Genomic DNA, 12,835 nt, shown 5'->3' with positions numbered 1-12,835 from the left:
TCATTATTCTCAACTCAAGTTCTGAACTATTTTATAGAGATCCTCTCCTGGAAGTCTTTTTTTTTTTTTTTTTTTTTTTTAACCATCTGCCATGTAAATGCACTGGGAAGAGAGTTCTAGCTCTAGAAACATCTACATCTAGGGGCTGTAGAGGTGGGAGTTAAGACATGGAGGTTCTGTATAGAGAGAACTACAACTAGGAGACCGAACACCTCTGCTGGCCTCTGGAAGGGGACGTGGAGATCTCTGTATCAGAGGAGGTATTGGTTACCATGTCTGCAGGGAGAGACTGGCTTTCCACTGTGGCATCTGCTTCAGATAAAGCTTCTGACACACCTGTTCCTGAGGCCACAGAGGTATCTACTTCTACCTGCAAACACAGGGAAATGAGGTTACTCTTTACATACTCTGATATGATATCTGTTACGATATATTTTTTATAGTTCCAAAAGACAACAAAACTTTCAAAATGTTTTAAGTGGTATTGAGTTATAAGTGGCCACTTAGCGCTTTTTAAAGAACAAAAAAATGTACACACTGCTGGTTGCAAGGCAGCAATAATTTTGCCCCTGAATACACTACACATACACATTAATGTGATCATACAGTAGAGGTCTAGTGTTACCTTTGAGTCTTGAGCTGCTTCTGCCTGCTCCACAATCTGTTCTGTAGAAGAAACCACGTCTGCAGAAGCTGTGTCCTGCACACACACACACACACACACAAAAAAACAAACATTGCAAACAATGAAACATTGTCAACCACATGATGTATTGTTAATAATACAGATTTAAAATTAATCTCTTTAAATACACGTTAAACTAGATTTGCATAGTGTTTAAATGTATTCATCATGTGCCTCATTTACAAATGGAGATCACAGCAATTAGGAGTATCTGAAAAATAGCAAATGCAAACTCAAAGAATGAAGTCATACTGCCCCCTAGAGGACGAGGAATGACACGCAAATCAAACTGCATTGTGTTCAGAAAAGTAAAATGTGAATTATCTTTATATTAAACTGAAAGAAATAATTCAAAACTTGATGTGACAAAGCAAGATCTGGAAGAAGAAGAAGAAACAAGGACTGGGTGAAGATGAGGAGGTGTCCAGGGGTGAAGTCTCTGATCCCCCTGCATTACCTCCACAGTTATGCTGAAGGAAGCCTCAGAATTCAGAGAGGTTGGTGATCTTCCTCTTGCCTCTCCATCCTCATTTTTTATGCAATCTTCATAGTCTTCATCAGAAGCATCTTCTTCTACATCTCCTGGATCCTTACAGGGCTCCTCCTCTTCCTCAGACTCCTGCTGTCCCATCACATCAGAGACACACGTGCACAGCAGCAGGCACAAACACAACCATGCAACCACACAGACACACATAGCATCAACTGGAGTGATGGAGGGGTTTCCACAGAGAGACAGACAGCAGACATGTCATGTGCCGCACTTGATATTATTAACCTCACAAATACGCATAGAAGAAACAATTATGCTATCCCTGTGTTAGAGAATTCTAGGCTAATAACATCAAGTGTGTGAAGCAGAACTCTAGCTTTTGCATTTTGCTGTACCAAAAATGCAAAAAATCTGTATTTTAGTACTTGTTTTAGAATATATACCATTATAAACCATTAAAGTGACAATAAAATCATTTCTAAAAACAAATATGGTTGTGCTGTTTTAAACAAATACTGCTCTTTTGTCATTTTTATTTATCAAAGAATCCTGAAAACAATCCAAGGTTTCCAAAAAACAAACCTGTTTCAATGTTGATAATAACAGGAAATGTATTTTTTAGCACCAAAATCAGCATATTAAATTTATGAAGGATAGCAGGACTAAACAGTAAGGACTAAAATAAGGGCTGCTGAAAATTCAGCTTTGCCATCACAGGAGTAAATGAATAAAAAATGTTGACTTCAAATTGTAAATAACATTGTAATATTTCAAATTGTAATAATATTTCAAACTATTAAAGTTTTTACTTGATCAAATTAATACAGATCTGTCTTTCTTACTGCTTATTTGTATATTTATCTACATAGAAATTAACAGTAAAAATAGAAAGTGGATTACTGTGCACTTAAAAAAAAGTAAACACCAACAAGAACATTGTAATTTTTTAGTATTTTTAAAGTATTTTTTTACAGATACTTTAAAATAAGCAATTATAAAGTGTAACTATTTTTGCCATTTTTTGCCTTTATTATGACAGGACAGATCAGAACTAACAGGAAGCGAAGTGGGAGAGAGAAAGGGGTAAGGATGTTTTTTGTTTTTTTTTGTTTTGAAGTAACTGTTTTATGAAAGCAATAAACTATGCATGCTGTGCCAAACAAAGCCTTTAAGCCATGACTACATACCGCACCTTATATACTAAATACTTGATTTCTTATTTCTCATACCTGTGATTCTGTGAGGGTGTGGCTGCTTCTATCAGAGACCCAGGTGAGTCTCTGCTCCAGTGTGGATTGCTCCACCGTCATCAGCGTTGCTCCTGACTTTTTCAGGATGTCCTCCTCTACATGCACAATCTGAATCTGACCACTCTCCTGCACACACATATTATGATCAAAATGCAATCACTGCCTATTGATCAACATAACTGTAACATAATGTTTCGTCTAACCTGTGTGTCTTCCTCAGTGATTGTGGGTGGAACACTGAGGGTTGGGGCAGTGAGGGGCGGAGCATTGAGGGGTGGGACAAATGTCTCCTGTACCTCAATCGAGTATTCTAGTGCCAGCTGAGAGGAGACAAACATAATACTGAGCATTGTGTGAATTGTGTTTGCATGCTTGTGTGTGCATACAGTATATATGTACACCTGTTCCAGTTCCAGCAGTTGTTTCTGTAGTAGTTCTGCTTTTTTGAACACTAAGAGTGTGTTTTCAGCTTTGTCAGGAAGACACAGACCATCCTTACAGTTCTGAATCTCAGTGACTGTCCTTTTCATTAGGTCAATCCTTTCTTCTGTTGCCTGCAAATACACACAAAACACCCACAGCAATAAGGATCTTAATAGTAACTACATCATTTTGGTTATGCCCATACCTGGTCAAATGTTTAAATACAAAGCAAATTTTTATTTTACCTTAAGAGTGTCCTGACTGATGTCTTCTTTGGTGGTCAGAGTGGTTTTGATTTTGGCCACATCTTTCTCCATGACGCTCACCTCTGACTCAATGGCATCCACTTCCTTAAAAACACACCATGCAAACACATACATGAACAGATGAAATTCGCTTTTCTCTTTTACAGATAACATAGCTCTGCATCTGTATGCAATAAACTAAAGTTGAGCTAACCTCCATCTGGGAATATTAGATCAAATAGAACACATACACACACACATGCACGCACACACGCACACACACACACACTATTATAATTTATAAGTTGGTATGCTCACTGCTGCTGCATGCTCCAGCTGAGAGAGCGGTCCCAGCAGGTTGTGCTGCATATCTGCCACACGTCGATCAGCATTTGAGAGCTGCTCCTCTAATGGACTGACATCAAACACACTTCCCATCTCTGTCAGCACGCTGCCGAAACCCTGCAGAGTCCGCCTCATCTGAGCAGAATCATCCAGAACCATCTAAAACACGAAAATGTTAAAGGCTTTTAGACTAATACATGAAAGATCCAGGCCAGTAACCGAATACTAAGTTCAAACCTCACAGTGGGATGATGCAGGTTTTTTTAATTATCTTAATGATAATGAGGTTTCTGAGAATAATACCTGCAGTGCATTCACATGGCTGTCCAGGCATCTGGCAGTGGTGTATGTGCAGGGTGTTGTAAGCCAAGACTGAGCTTCTGAGATCCAGCTCTGTGACCCCTTCACCATCTCCTCATGCTCCTGCAGCCAGTCACGGACCTACACAGAGACAGTTTAGATAACACACAACTGAAGCCATAAATTAGTTCGAATTCACTGAAACTCAGGTTTTCTCTCTCAAGTTTAACTTCATTGCTCAGTCCTTAAATATTTATCCAAGTACAGCAAAGCATCATGGGAATCTGAGTGGGTGACCTTGCTGAGGAAGGCGGTCCTCTGTTCGGCCTGTTTGTTGAGGCGTGTGTGGGTCTGCTGAGTGTTGGCCAGGTTGTCTAATAACAGACGGGTCTCATCTGGATGCATTTCACTCAGATCCTGTAACTCCACCTCGACCGCTGTCAGACGAGTATGTAAACCATCCAACTCATCCCACACTCGCTGCAAAGGTACAATAAAACACTTAACAAATCGGCCATTACTTTTTTAATCTCCGTCTATACTTCACAGTAGTGTAAAACCTCATGTTTCACAGAACCTATAGCTACAGGCTATTAACAAAGTCAGGTTTATTTTGAGCTTTTCCTGGAATGACTTGTAGCATTATGTCTGCTACGCTGTAACCAATAATAAGATAATGTACATTTACCATACAAAACGCAAGAAACAAGTCTTACAATGAGCTAAACTTATGTCTGACCTTCTGTGTGCTCTCGGCTTCAGTGAAGTTCAGGCTCTTCTGCTCTAACCAGCTCTGAACTGATCCCAGACCTGCTTTAATCTCCGAGATTTTAGCACCCAGCCTGTGAAGTGGGCCACTTTTCTCCACAGCTGTCTTCACCTGTGAGTAAGCAAGTGAAATGGAGCAAGTGAAATGGACATAAAAACTGGCAAATGTCAATTAAAATAAACTGAATTACTGATACTACTTTTAAAAAGCACTAAACACATAGACACATTGAGTGTCTATAAGACAAGACTCTAGTAACAAGAACCGCAAGAGGCCCTCACCTTAATTAAAGAAACCCAAAGAGCATTCCTTAATACTACATGTGTGTGTGTGTGTGTGTGTGTGTGTGTGTGGGTGTGTGTGTAGTTTGTATATGGATGATGCACTAGCTCATAATATGGACATTTGCCAAATGTCCATATTAAAATAAGAAAAAAACTTTTAGAGTTATGTTTCGATGAATGAAAAAACTGAATGCTGAAACTAAATAAGTTGGGAACCATTCAATGAATTCATCAAACCTGTTCCTCCACTTCCTGTAATGACTCTGAGACTTCCTGTAATAGTCCCTCTATCTCCTCTGGAACTGATGTATTTTTTTCAGAGTACATCATCTTCAAGCTTTCCGAAATACGCTGCAGAACGGCCTTCTGGGTACACAGCTGTGAGTGAACCTCCTGTTTAGCAAAAAGCGACATTACTCATCAATTAGGCTACATTAGAAGTGAGTGCATCCATGGACTGCACAAATAACCATTTTCCATTTTATCCATTTAATTTAAAAAGTACTTCTCGGTACAAGATTTTTTTTCCAAACCAAAGCTCATCGAAGCGCCATAAACAAGAACAGCAAAGGTAGCAAAATTTGACTGGTTCTCCAAATTACACATGCATGGGTAAATTGCAGGGCAGTGAGTACATAGAAAGAGACATCATCTGAAATTTAAAGTTGTTTGTGGTCAGAATACAATTATATTTATTATAGAGAGATATGATGTATTTTATGGTGTCCCTGAAAAATAGAAAAGAAAAAACACAGTATCAAACAAGTGCCAAGTTCTTAGAATTTTTTTACTTATTACCTGAACTAACCTTGTCAAATCCTAAAATGTTACATTTTCTGAAATTTTTGAGATTTATTGACCTTTTTTATTTATTTTTTATTTTTTTAGAAGTACTACTAACACTATTGATTAATTATTTTTAGGGTATAATAATAAAAACAAATAATACAGAAGACAGTTTCTAATGATTGGGAAACATAATTATATTAGAGTTGTATTCAAATAATTGTAAATTACAGATCAAGGCATAAAAACAACACTTCAGACAATAACATTTCCCTTCAGACTCTTCCATTTTTCTTTCATGATAAATATCGGCAGATATTTTACCAAGTAAAGTTTTACTTTTGCCAAAATAGGTCATACATTTTACAGTGGAAGAATTTTTGTTTTGAGATTCTACTGGATACGAAATATTAAAAAAGGTATAATAAAGAAACCACTTACATTTATTGGAACACCAGAGAGCAAATGGAAACGATGCACAATGTGATATTCCTATATTATGTGATATTCAGTCTTTCATAGCACTAGTCTTGCTGGGTGACCCATTCACTGATGATGCTCTTAGTCCCTCAAGCTTTAAGGTAACAGAACCAGAACAATCCACTCAAAAAGCTCTCTTATTCTATCTCAACCCTTTTCACCTCTCCAATGAGATAAAGCTTCTACTCCCTTTTTATATTATAATGAGTCATTTAAGATGGGAAGAAAAGCTGCATAAACAAGATCCCAAAATTACCGAAAACCCAGAGGGATTGAGAGTCAGAATGGACCATGCTTTAGAGAGAGAGAGAAAGAAAGGTTATCCATTCAGATCACTCTATTTGGCAGATTTTTAGGTTTTATTAACAGTTATGACTTCTGCCACTCTTCATAATATTTTATGCTCATTCTTAAACCATTCTGCTTTACTGCTTTGGCATTTTGGCAGTATAATGGGACACATTCACAAGTGAACTGAGAGGGGATTTTGTGTGTGTGAGAGAGATAGAGAGTGCATTAGCTGACATCATTACTGGCGTTTGGATCAGACCTGGAGGATCCACTTACAGGTGTGTGTGTTTAGGGGTTACTGATTCACAAGTGTGTGCTTGTGAAAGCGAATGAGAAAAAGAGAGAAAGAGTGTGTGTGTATCTGAACCAGTGAAAAGAAATTGTGTGGGAATATTGGACATGACTCAGCTATTTAACTAGAACACTAACACAGAGCCCTCTCATCTGTGTCTGTGTGTGTGTGTGGTAACGAAGCAATGAGAGAGAAAAACAGCCGAATCTACAGCAGTCTGTGTTCGAGAAAGAATAACTGTCTGAAAGTCTTTGAATCTTTAAGAGTGTGCGTGTGTTTGAACTGATTGGATGGAACAGCCTATTCAGCACAATAAACAGTCACACAGTGTTCTAAATAGACATAAAGAGCAAGCAAATAAAAGCTGGCCTTAACCAGCGACAGTCGTGGGAAGCTATAAACAATAAGGAAGGATATTTTGCTGATTGCTTGGTTTCCATTTCTACAAATTGTATGTCACGTGGAAGAGCCTGGTTGGGACAACCAATACTGAACAATAAACCTAGACTAAACAGCATTGGGTATGCAAGTACCAACAGTATTTCTGCTTCTCAGAAACAAACATTGCAGGACTGATTAATCTGTCATCTGTCTATTCAGGTTTATAAATTTTTTAAAATGTCTTCATTTGAAAAATATTGTTTTAGTATGCATCTTTACTTTTGTATGTGCATTTGCTTTGCTTTTTCAGTATGTTAGGAGATCGGTAAAGTCATAGACGACACACTGAATCTGGCAGTCTACTCTTTCAAAATCCTATCTAAACTACAAAAAATACACAAACATTTATCTATATATATAATTATGAAAAAAGCAAAAGCAAGCAACTAATCAAACTAGGAAACCCTAATTTATTCAGTTTAGTGGAAAACAAAAGAACCACAGAATTGAATTAAATGTTTCAAAACACAGGAACTTAAACTTATTTGAAAGCAGATTATTTGTAATGCTTAATGAAAAATGTAGTCAATTTAGTTAACAAGTTACTCCCTAAAATGAAAAGGTGGAGTATTATTTATGGGTGAGAGGAATTATTCATACAGTGCATCATGCATCATGAGTAAGGGCAGAGATAATGAAGTTTGCTGGCCGCACTCAGAGCCAAACAGAACATTGTGTCAATGGCAAATCCCTCCTCCCTTCATCTGCATCTCATCAGCTTTAGTAATTCTCATGCTGGTGCAATAAATTTACTTACTGTAACAAATCTTGCCTGTGCAAAGTTAGAATCCAATTCTTTAACTCGAGTCAAAAAAACATCTAAAGTGGACAAAAAACCAGATGCACGTCACAAGACAAGTAACAAACCTGCAGTTGCTTCTTGCTAGGCTCGTGCTCCAGTACAGCAAGGAGAGAAACTGCAGATTCCAGCCATTCTCTGACTCCCTCCAGCTGCTCCTGCACTCGTTCCCTCTCCTCGACCTCGGTTCTTACTGCCCTCAAACCCTGAGAGCTCCGTTCCTTTAGACTGCAGGACATAGAATTGAAAGTCATGTTAATCTTTCAGTCCAAGTCCGTACTGCTAAAAAGGCAGGAGGGAAAAAAACTATTAAACTTCCTAGAATCCTTATATCAGTAAGTTCTCGCTCAACATAAAATAAACTTTCATGCATGTAAATTTAAATATTATCCAGATATTTAGCATAGTCTGTTTGCGGTTTGGCCTCTCTGGGATGGGATATTGGCATCCAGTGTTGACCTACTTTAGTCTGTAAGCCCACTGGTTTGGAATTAACGTGTGGACCACTGGCACATGGAGTTCACAATAGGAAATATTGGGCAAAAGACATTCATGTTTCAAGAAAACCATAATTGAGACACTAAGAAGAAAAGAAATTTGAAAAAAAAGAGAAGAGACAATTAGCAGTAGGCTAAGTAGGTGTCTGACCTATGGTAGCGCTCTTGCAAGGCTTGAAGCTCTTGGCATAGCTCAATGGATGGGGCCTGTTCCAGGTGTGGGGGAACACCAAGCACCCTTGCAGCTCTTAATTCCAAAGCAGAAAGAGCTCTGTGTTCACAGTCCAGTCTGTCCTGGTACTGGGACCAGAAGAGCAGTAGTTCCTGTAGCTCATCACCAGTCAGATTCTCTCTGCTGCTATCTGGAAGTTCTGCATCCACCTGCTCCAACACAGTGGCTGCCTGCTCCACCTGCAGTATAACAGCAAAGGAAAACAAGCTCAGTTCTTCTTATCTTATCAGTCTGTTATACACTTTTAAAAATAAAGGTGCTTAAAAGGTTCTTCACAGCGATGCCATAGAAGAACCATTTTTGGTTTCATAAATAACCATTCAATTAATGGTTCTTCAAAGAACGATCTCTTTCTTACCTTTTTATAATCTGAAGAACCTTGTTTCACCTTGTGCAACCATTTAGACAACAAAGGTTCTTCTATGGCATCGTGAAGCACCTTTATTTTTGTAATGTAGTGTAATGATTTATTTAGAGTAAGCATACCAAAAAAGAGTTTCATTGTTATTTCACATTCTTGTTGGTGCACCAGTAATGGTCAAATCACTTACACTCCTTGTGACACTGCTCCACTCTGCTTCCATTTGTTCGGAGCGTGTCTGCAGATCACTGCCACAGCGCTGCAGTCTTGCCACCTGACCCCAGAGAGCACTCACGGCATCCTCCCTGTTGGCTCTGCACCCATACAGTGAACACCACTCTTTCAGATTCTCCAGTTTTCCAGGAAGCATGGCAACCTCTTCCACTAGAGCCTAAAAAGATGAAGAATATGTTTAACTGTAATAGCCTCAAATCCATATGATAAATTAAAAAGATCTTTAGATTATAAGGGGAGGTAATGGTAGTCTAACAAATGCTAGTCTTTGTACAGGAAATGCTTTTATTTTGACTTTACCTTTAGTTTCTGTTGCTGGTCTTTGCAGTCTTTGTGTGAAGTCATTTTCTTGGAAGCACACTGTGATAGCAATGTTTCTAAGTCTCTCACTTGCTGGCAAAGCTCTTCATAGCACTTACGAGAATGTTTCTGGCACTCAACACACCTTGGCATGGACAAGAAATTTGTTAATTTTGACATGGGGTATTTGTAATTTGATGACAAGATTTGAGATTTGACATGCAGACTGAGTTAACAGTAATTGCGTAACTTTATTATGACCATTTGCTCTTGAGAAAAAATTCATACTACTGTACATTATGTACCTTTTCAAAGATTCTATATTAATTTGAGCCTGGGCCTTAAGGGTTGATAGCCTGACCAGGAGCTCGCCTAGAACCTCTGTGTGTAGAAATTCAATCTTCTGTGGCTTGAAGCAGGGATGCTGTGGGGTTTGAGCTTGAAGCTGTGAAACATGTGACTGGAACTCTGTGTCAAGAGTCAGTAAAGCATGCTGTGCATCTTTTAGTCTTTCTGAGCAGCTTCTAGCAGAGCAGATTGAGGGAAGGAGGGCCAACGTGGCTTTTTGGAGGAACCGAATGGTATCAGTCACTGCTTTGGTGTAGTTCCTCAAGAGTTCTTTAGCTTTAGTTAGGCTCACCTGAAAATACAGCAAAAATCTACCTTGACTTAATCTGTTTAAATGTATATTTTCTTTGAAGATCCTGTATATGATGTTTCTAAACATTTGCACCACCTATATTGCAAAGGTATAGATTAATGAAACTGTGTGTAAAATATGAATGAGATTAAACTCACCATTCGTTGATCACACTGTTCCAAAACCATATCCTTCAAGCAAGTAAGCTGTTTGGAATCCTGTGGAGGTTGAGCTCCAATCTTTTTTTCAAGAAACTCAAGCACTCGCATTCTAGATTCTACATTCTTTCTGAGTACAAGGCAGTTTTTTAGTTGTTTTTCAATCACTGCCTCTTTTGGTTCAATACTACAAGGCTTTTCCAGCTCCTCGTAGGTGTCTTTGAGGAATTGCTGAACTGCTCTTTTTTCTGATGGATAATGAATAGGTTTTAGCAGATCCCATTCCAATATCTGAAGATTATTGCTCAATGCCATTTCTGAGGTTTTGAGACTATCCAGTATTTGTTGGAGTCTTGTTTGTTCAGCAGAGAGCTGGGATGGATATAGATCTGCTGTGATTTCCTGCAGTTCATCCGCTGTTTCCTCACACAAAAATTTGACTAAAGAGATATGGATCAGAAGGACCTGACAGGCTCTGTAGCGTTCCTCTTTGTTAATGCTCTCATCTTTGGTCCTTGGGATCTGAGCCTCCATTTCTTCCTTGACATCGTCAATGCACCGACTGTGGCTCAAGTACATTTCATGAGCTTGTGATTTGAGATCCAAATCAATCATTTTGTGGTACAGTTCAGTAATAACACATAACATCTCTCTTCTCTTGTCCTCTGAACAAGGACTGACTTGCTCAACCTGAGATTTGCGCTCCACAAGCATCTGTTTGAAGGGTTCAATGACAGAGAGGGTATCCTTAGTAACAGGAAACCTGTGTCTTTTTACATCAACTAACATTTGTCTCAGGCTGTTCTCTAGAGATGACACCTTCCTCTGAGACGATTCTTGGCTCTGGATAACATCTATAATTTCCTGGCAACATGCCTTCTCATAGATAATAATCCTTTTGATGTCCTCTTGAAGGTTGGTGAGTTTCTCATAGAGCTTAGTATTCTCTGAGACACTTAGCTCAGATGCAATGTCTCTGCTTCTCATCAGAAGGGCTTCAGTTACAGCAGACTGCTTTTCCGCCTCTCCAAGAGTGTCCTGGATCTGCCTCAGCCTGCGATCCAGGTCTGCCACACTCAAACTTTGATAATCTTCTCTCCTCAAAGCTTCCCTCTGCAGATGTCCAACCACCCAGGAATCAACATCTGCTATCTGCTCTGACATCTTCTCCCGGGTCTGAAGTCCTGACTCCATGTCGCGAACTGCCTCAGCCAGTTTTTCTGCAGTTGATTTGGACAAATTTTCTAGGACCTTCAAGGATGAGGTCACCATCGGAACATCAGCTTCATCGAGATCAGAAATCAGCTCAGTGACTTCCTCAACCAAAGACTTCAACTGGGTTTGCTTCAAGTTCATCTCAGACTGCAATTTCTTTAAATCTTTAATCTGTCGATGGACTTCTTCTGGAAGCAAAGACACCTTTTTCTGTCGTCCTTCAACATCACATTCTGTCTGCTTGGCCCAAGCCAGAGCATCTGTCATCACCTTAACAATTTTACTTAACGTTGAGTTGCTGCTGCTAGGGGTTGAAGCTGCTAACTGTTCACTCATTTGATTCAGCTGGTCTTTTATATGCTGAAGATCCTGCTCTATGCTGGATATCTCTGCACTGAATTGGAATTCCTGGGCAAGTGCCTCAGAGGTCTGCTGAATGTGTAAGTACTGTTGATGGGTGGAAGTGAGATCAGCATTTAAATTCATAATTTCTTGAGCTCTCTTGCCATCCCATAAAACTGGCGAGGATTTCGATGCATCCAAGGTCTTCTGAATGTTCTCGAGATGGTCTTTTAAAGCACTGACCTCTTGAATGAGGCTGCTGATTTCTTTAGCATGAGCATTAACCATGTAAAGAGCAATCTCCGCATCCTTCTCCAGCATCCTCCACTGGCTTTGCAAATTGTTTTGCTGTATTTCCGCTGCTTGTCTCTCAGGCGCACTGAGGTGGGGGGACAGTTTTGCATGAGTCTGAATTAACTCACCGAGAGCTGTCCTTTCCTGCTCCATATTTCTCAAGAAAGAGTGCAGCCTTTCCTCCTCAGCAAAACTGCTCACAGCTGGAGAGCTAGAGATATGAAAGATACATTTATGGGCTTTTACATTCTATTACATTCTACAAGTTGTTTAGTGTAGGGGTCAACCAATATGTATTTTTCAGGGCAGTTTCAAGAAACAGAAACAACATGCTTAATAGCAAATACGTACAATCTCAGGGCCGCACGCTCAATTTTTAGTCTCTCCAGAATAGCTTTAACTTTCTTGGTCTGTCTGTTGAAATCTGCAACCATCTGTAGTTGAGCTTCTTTGGAGTGAACAGAGCTTGCTGCATCCCACAAAGCTGCACTCCACTGGGCGCTCAGCTGTTGCATACCCTCAGGGTCATAAACGGTGCCATTAGTGCCACTGCCAATGTCTCCATTAGCCTGATCTTGCCTAGACAGCATAGATACTTGTCTCTGGGCACACCTTCTACATTCCTAAAATAACATAATACAAGTACTAAATTTTCTCACATATGAACGTAAATTAGGAT

General features: G+C 39.4%; 1 protein-coding gene across 1 annotated transcript in view; it reads right to left on the bottom strand.

Annotated features, from left to right (window-relative positions):
- syne2b (spectrin repeat containing, nuclear envelope 2b) overlaps positions 1 to 12,835 on the bottom strand; it is a 90,924-nt gene that overhangs the window by 39,238 nt on the left and 38,851 nt on the right. The window contains exons 60-78 of the mRNA XM_052571686.1: positions 12,508 to 12,779; positions 10,306 to 12,367; positions 9,813 to 10,147; positions 9,508 to 9,652; positions 9,164 to 9,364; positions 8,532 to 8,791; positions 7,952 to 8,111; positions 5,032 to 5,187; positions 4,481 to 4,621; positions 4,039 to 4,221; positions 3,745 to 3,882; positions 3,415 to 3,600; positions 3,097 to 3,201; positions 2,830 to 2,982; positions 2,632 to 2,748; positions 2,408 to 2,554; positions 1,143 to 1,307; positions 626 to 700; positions 272 to 370 (exon numbers count right to left, since the gene is read on the bottom strand). Coding sequence (XP_052427646.1) covers positions 272 to 370; positions 626 to 700; positions 1,143 to 1,307; positions 2,408 to 2,554; positions 2,632 to 2,748; positions 2,830 to 2,982; positions 3,097 to 3,201; positions 3,415 to 3,600; positions 3,745 to 3,882; positions 4,039 to 4,221; positions 4,481 to 4,621; positions 5,032 to 5,187; positions 7,952 to 8,111; positions 8,532 to 8,791; positions 9,164 to 9,364; positions 9,508 to 9,652; positions 9,813 to 10,147; positions 10,306 to 12,367; positions 12,508 to 12,779 — 5,100 coding nt within the window. The remainder of the gene's footprint in view (positions 1 to 271; positions 371 to 625; positions 701 to 1,142; positions 1,308 to 2,407; positions 2,555 to 2,631; positions 2,749 to 2,829; positions 2,983 to 3,096; positions 3,202 to 3,414; positions 3,601 to 3,744; positions 3,883 to 4,038; positions 4,222 to 4,480; positions 4,622 to 5,031; positions 5,188 to 7,951; positions 8,112 to 8,531; positions 8,792 to 9,163; positions 9,365 to 9,507; positions 9,653 to 9,812; positions 10,148 to 10,305; positions 12,368 to 12,507; positions 12,780 to 12,835) is intronic.

The sequence above is a fragment of the Carassius gibelio genome, chromosome B13, assembly GCF_023724105.1.
Source record: "Carassius gibelio isolate Cgi1373 ecotype wild population from Czech Republic chromosome B13, carGib1.2-hapl.c, whole genome shotgun sequence".
Taxonomy (NCBI): Eukaryota; Metazoa; Chordata; class Actinopteri; order Cypriniformes; family Cyprinidae; genus Carassius; species Carassius gibelio.
The sequence above is the reverse complement of the archived record's forward strand: the minus strand, read 5'-3'. Positions and strand labels throughout refer to the sequence as shown.